General features: G+C 44.8%; 1 protein-coding gene and 1 non-coding gene across 2 annotated transcripts; both read right to left on the reverse strand.

Annotated features, from left to right (window-relative positions):
• Positions 1-225: 225 nt before the first annotated feature.
• TRNAK-CUU (transfer RNA lysine (anticodon CUU)) lies at positions 226-298 on the reverse strand. The gene has a single exon. It is a non-coding gene; the product is annotated as a tRNA-Lys (tRNA).
• Positions 299-493: 195 nt separating this feature from the next.
• On the reverse strand, positions 494-4,971 carry LOC123103535 (protein SAWADEE HOMEODOMAIN HOMOLOG 2). The gene is made up of 9 exons (XM_044525151.1): positions 4,827-4,971; positions 2,919-3,007; positions 2,691-2,736; positions 2,420-2,624; positions 2,264-2,333; positions 1,620-1,671; positions 1,309-1,452; positions 1,052-1,171; positions 494-868 (listed from the first exon to the last, which is right to left on the reverse strand). The coding sequence occupies exons 1-9, from the start codon at positions 4,863-4,865 to the stop codon at positions 821-823; spliced, it is 813 nt and encodes a 270-aa protein (XP_044381086.1). The 5' UTR covers positions 4,866-4,971; the 3' UTR covers positions 494-820.
• Between the last annotated feature and the right edge of the window lie 922 nt (positions 4,972-5,893).

Consider the following 5,893-nt stretch of genomic DNA (forward strand, 5'->3'; position numbering starts at 1 on the left):
CATATTATGGTGAAAGCAGTTCACATGTCAAGTTTTGAAATGTGATTTCCATGAAGAAATTATGTAATGTAAATACTTCCGATGATTTAGTTTTTTTTTCAAAAAGAAATAACATGCCTAAATCAGTTGTACTCTACATATCATGGTGAAAGCAGTTTGCAAAAAAATATCACCCAAATAAGATAACTGTACGCTTAACTACCCTCTATCTGGAGAGAGTGACAACGCCCACCGTGGGGCTCGAACCCACGACCACAAGGTTAAGAGCCTTGCGCTCTACCAACTGAGCTAGACGGGCTGGTGGACTGCTACCATATCTAGGCATTTATATTCAGAGAGGAATGTAGCATTTCACGGACTGCTCTTCTACCTCAAAGAGCAGAGCAGGAGACCAAATCAGCGGCTATAATCACCAAACTAGATACTGTATGTCTGTATCGAGACTGAACGCTTAAAACCAGGTGTGCAGAAGCAGAAGCAAATCGCCCCAAGAGGTTCAGAACGGCAAACACTGACATAATGACATGGTAATCTGCTCCCAACACATCAGTTAAAATCCAGCTCTCCACCCCGCTTTGGCACCAACTTTCTCGTGTGTGTGCAAAAATTGGCTATCACGGAGCCTACTCATAGCCGTTACAGCAGCTATGTGCCAAAGAGGGGGCTTAACTACTCTCCCGGGTGTTTTACTACTAGACACAGTACATCAATAAAAACAAACAATCAGAGTGCGGCAGTCTCAACTAAGATTCGAGGGCTCCCGTTAGTATGACACAAGCTCGGATAGCAGCAGGAAGCAGATCCATGGTAGCAGAAGCCATCAAAGGTATCTTGGCCGCCTGGAGATTCTCTTGAGGTTCACCATCTCCTGGAAAAGAAAATCGGGAACTGTCTGAAGATCTGGCGAGATTAAGTCTATAGTGCGAGCATTGAAATTCATGGCTCAAAGAAAAGAGCAGTATAAACACCAAGTATGACAAAACAATTGAAGATTTCATGGCTTGGTACGAGATATTCCGAAAGAAACAATGACCGCGCTAGTTGAACATACCTGGCTTTGATCATGATCATATTCAACATGGAAGAGGCATCTGCATCCCCTTATATCATGCTGTTTCCGCTGGACATCCACAACATGTGCATCGAAATGCAGTGCTTCATCATTACTCTCCTGATGTAAAAATTGCGACAAGAACATAAATAACTCGAGAGCTCTACTTAACAGTAAGAAGCCGCGGCAGGATAGAACAAAACACAATGTTCTCAGTTCATACGAAATGCTTCTCGAGGTTAATCATTAGCCACTACCTTGAAACACAGGACAAGATCTCCTTTGACAATGCTTCGGCATTCGGACGACTCCAGCGGAATGGATTGCTGGCGGACAGCCTTCCTGACATTCACCCACTCATCTTCTTCAGCCCCATATCCGATAAACCTCACCCGGACTTCCTAGAACAGCAATGCAGAGAAGATATAACTCTGGAACGAAATTACAAATTGAAATAAAAGAGGATTCCCTACTCAGCTGTCAAACAAATCATGGAAATAACATATAAAAATGCTCTTATATACAACATCAGTTATTTAGCTAAAAAAACATCAGTTATTCTCCTTACAACTTCTCCCAAACTTGTCTTCCTGTGTGCCAAGAAAAGGGCGACGTCATACCTGCATGTCACAATTGAATATGAAAAATTTAGTGTCGCTGCCAAATTTAAGGGAAAAAAAAAGGAAGATGAAAACTTGTAGATAGACATACCCAACCAAAGCATGCTAGCACATTTTTTCTGGCTACATGCACAACGATTAAGATTTCTGCTCCATGGTATAACACTAACAAACATTACACAGAAGTGCAAGCTATCCTAATCAGACAGCTAGAAGAAAGGTATAACATCCAGGTTTACAATTGACAATGGTCACTACATTATTATTAGCATTATTAGGAGAGGTGGAAATAAACTGTTATGGTCAAAGCCTCTCGTGCTCATTAGCTAGAAATTAATTAAAACAAGTAGATATTATGCGGAGTTGATCAATATAATTCACCACTATAGTCATGCTCAATGGCACTCCTAATAAAAGAAACCGAGGTACAACAGGAATTAAGTGCCTTGCTTTCATCTTATGGTCACTTGATTACTCAGAAGACAATAGAATGGGGCAAAGGAAACAAGAATGGAATTGTTGCAAACAAAAGGGAGAAAGGGGAAACGGAAAGAGGAGAGAAAATAGCTCTTGCAAGTAAAAGGATCCTCACCATGCAGAATCCTTTGATGACTTGGCCTCAAACTGCAAGTCTTCAAATTCAGGAACCTTATCTGTAGTCTCTGAAAACAAGCCAGCACATAAGAAATTTAGTAAATGGTTTCAAGCACCAAGCATAAAGTTTCAACGGACAAGTACTCGCGACTACCTTTGGGTAAATCTGGAGAAAGTGCATCCTCATTGTTTGAAATACTTGTATCAAGAGCTAAAGCTTTTTCTTCAGAAGCTGAAGTCTTTATCTCAGAAACTAACGCATCTGGTTCTGAGGCTAAAGGCTTTTCTTCAGAAGTAGTAGGCAAGGAAGCAGGTTTAGGAGTTGATGCAGGGAGCTTATCAAGGAACCATCCTCGAACCTGTTGAAAGAGATGTCATGCAAACACACTCGGTGAAACATGGACAATGTAAAAAGGCATCATCACCTGTGTAGCCTGTAGAGCTCTGCTTCCGACTCGAGCTGGAGAACGACTACACAGAGGAGCAGAAAATGAGACCAAATATCAGAAGTGTCACTTACACTATCATAAATACAGTCAAGCAACAACATGACACGTATGCTTAAAAGGTAACATAATATAACTTCGGTCCTCCAAAAAAGTTCTCTTAGGAATTGCGATTGAAGTATATGTTCCGTATGTTAAGGCACTCACTTAAATTCTTCTACAAGCTTCTGGCAGAAACTATCAACCAAGACTTGCTCTTTTCTGTCTGATGAAACCAACTTCTCCATCCTCGCAATCTGTACCAAGAAATACTTCTAGTTAGCACTAGTTAGCATGGCCAAAACAAGTAGACATAGGTATGAGGCATGACATGGTAAGCAAAAGGCAATTCACCAATTCCCAAAATACAGACACACTAATTGCACTATATCTGTTTGCACATCAAGTCATCAAAACTAGGCCCGAAAACATAAAATAGACATCCAGGTAGTAGCGTTAAGTTACACAACAAACTAAATAATACAATAATGCTCGGACATGTATAAAAGCCATGCCAACTCTCAAAAATAGTATTCAGCATTTAGCCATGAACGCAGCACCCGAGTTAAGGATATAAGCGACATAGCACAATAATAACTCCATCCATAGTAATATTTATATTGTTTAGATGATCCATATCAAACTCTGAAACTAGGTGAACCGATCTATGAAGCACTTCATCTATACCAATATAAAAAGACCCTAAGGAGCAGATCCAACTAATCTCAGCCATCAAACCAGGTCAATTCAACGACCTAGACTGCTCCGATGGGAGCGCTCAACATATTTAGCGTCCAATTAATATCATACCAAATATAGCGCTAATCATATAATTAACACGCAAATAATATCCTACCTAATATCCACGTGCAACTAATATACTGCCTAATATAAGCGTGCATTGCACGTACACACTTACTAGTGATAGTATTATCCCACCCTCGCTCCAAAATGGATAAGCAAGTACAAAACAATAATGCATTTACAATGTTTGCCCGCCTTGTGTCAAATGACTTGAAGTTCTTTCGGAGGAAGCTATTAAGGAACAGATTGAGTGGTTTTCCATCAGGAGTAAACATAATAGTTGTATGCCTATTGCTCTTATACTAGAAGATGAGTGTTCAGAAATATTTTTCAATCGAAATCGAGCTGCAACCGATTGTTTTCACTGGTCCGAAGGTGATGGATCCCCTTACCTCATGAAAGCACCAAATTAAACTTATGCATGAGCAGATGCTCACATCTAGGGGGCAAACGGAAAACAGTAAGTTTTGGTGTCCATTTACAAATAGGCGCAGCTTAACGCATATGCTACATATTGCATACTAACAAACCCTTTAGACTGGAATAACCTCCAACCATTTTAAATTATCACCACAACTAAAGATTAGGTCTCAAATGCTATCTACAAACTGAATAATATAATGCAGTGCTCCAATAATTCCATCCCTACAGTTGCTTGGACTATCAACTGACATTTTGGTCCAACGTTTGGGAATCATCAGCCCCACCAAACAAAACCCTAGTGATTTCCCCCCATCAGATACCATTATTACACGCCAGCACAGAACAATGTGCCGCGGAAGTACACAACGTATTGAAACCAGAGCAGGAGAATCGCGATATCGACAATAATCAGCATCCGCATGCAAGGGGAAAAATGGTCAGTACCCACAACACCGACAAATACGGAAAAAAAGTGTATATTATCAAAATAAGGGCACTGGAGCAACACAAATCCAATAAGATTTCCCCCTTCCAAGAGGAGCTTCCCCTTCACGGAGAGCACCCCCGGATGAAACCTAATAAAAACGAGGGCGAAGGAACATCCGCAGCAGAAACCGCCGCGAACTCAAAACCCAATGGATGGGGCGGCATCGAAACGAGTGGATCGCGTCGGACGGCAAGCGTCCTCTTCCTATCGAACCGGAGGGGAAGCTCCTAACCATATCCGACGCCGCAGATACAGTGAATACCGGGGAGGGGTGGCGCCCGTGAAGCAGCGAAGAGCAGCGGGCCACTGCATCGGGGCAGCGAGGATGGGGGGAGAGGGGGAGGGGGCGAATGGCGCTTTACCTCGGATGGCGAGAAGCGGGTGGTGGATCGCCGCTCCATCGCTGGCCGGCGGCGAGGTCGAGGACGGGCAGGGGGAGGGCAGGGGGGGGGGGGGGAGGCGGCTTCCAGTCCAACAACCAGTGGCACAGGCAATTATGGGGGGAGCTGCCTGTGCTGTCTCCGGATGCGCCGAGCGTGGAAAAAAAGAGGAATAAACCGAGTGAGAGGGGGGGGGGAGGAGAGGGATCAGGGGAAGCAGGAATCCCGGAAAGTGGGTTGCGCCCCACCGAAACGGCGTGGACCCCGCTGTCCAGTAGGGGTTGGGAGTTCGGGCTCGGGTAATGCGGTCCGGTTTCTTCGTTTTCTCTCGCCGAATTTCTCAGATTATTAATCACCGATCAAACCTAAATCGCGGACACACCACCAAGATTTTTCTAATTAAAAAGCCTAGGCCAGCTCACTGACGCATTTCGTCCGTCCGCACCCGTTTGTTTCCGCACGGACAAAAACTCAATCCAATGCGTTGACGCAAATGGATGGGTACATGTTTTCATGTCCGCTTCAACCCATTATTGGTTCTTTTGGTCTGAGTTTGCATCCGCATGGACACGCCACGAATGTCGACGACGTCCTCCCCTTATCCTCCCTTGGACCGCCCTTCTGTGGCACATAGGGCACCCCCCTTCACACACACCCTGGTTTCTTCGTCCTTGCTGCCGCCACTCAACTTCCGGCCTCTTTACCACCACCGCAACCCCCGCCGCCGCATCCACGCGCCCACACTGTCGGCGTTGTGACCGCTTCTTGCAGCGGACGGAGTAGTTCAAGGCCCGCCTTCCGAAGGTCATCGGCAGCCTTCGGCATACCACTGCTACCTCCACGGTCGCCGCCAGAGGATGCAGGGTTCGACAACCGCGACTCATCCACGCCCGCCTCCATCGCTGCCCACATGGTGTTCAGTTGTTTGCTTGGCCCGGCCAAGGCTCGTCCACGCCTGCTGCTGCCTAGTGAGGTACGTTTTCATCACTCCGAAGGATCATGGCGGGTAGCTCGGATGAGTTTTGTAAAATAACACCATATGTTCATCA

Source organism: Triticum aestivum, chromosome 5A, assembly GCF_018294505.1.
Source record: "Triticum aestivum cultivar Chinese Spring chromosome 5A, IWGSC CS RefSeq v2.1, whole genome shotgun sequence".
Classification (NCBI taxonomy): Eukaryota; Viridiplantae; Streptophyta; class Magnoliopsida; order Poales; family Poaceae; genus Triticum; species Triticum aestivum.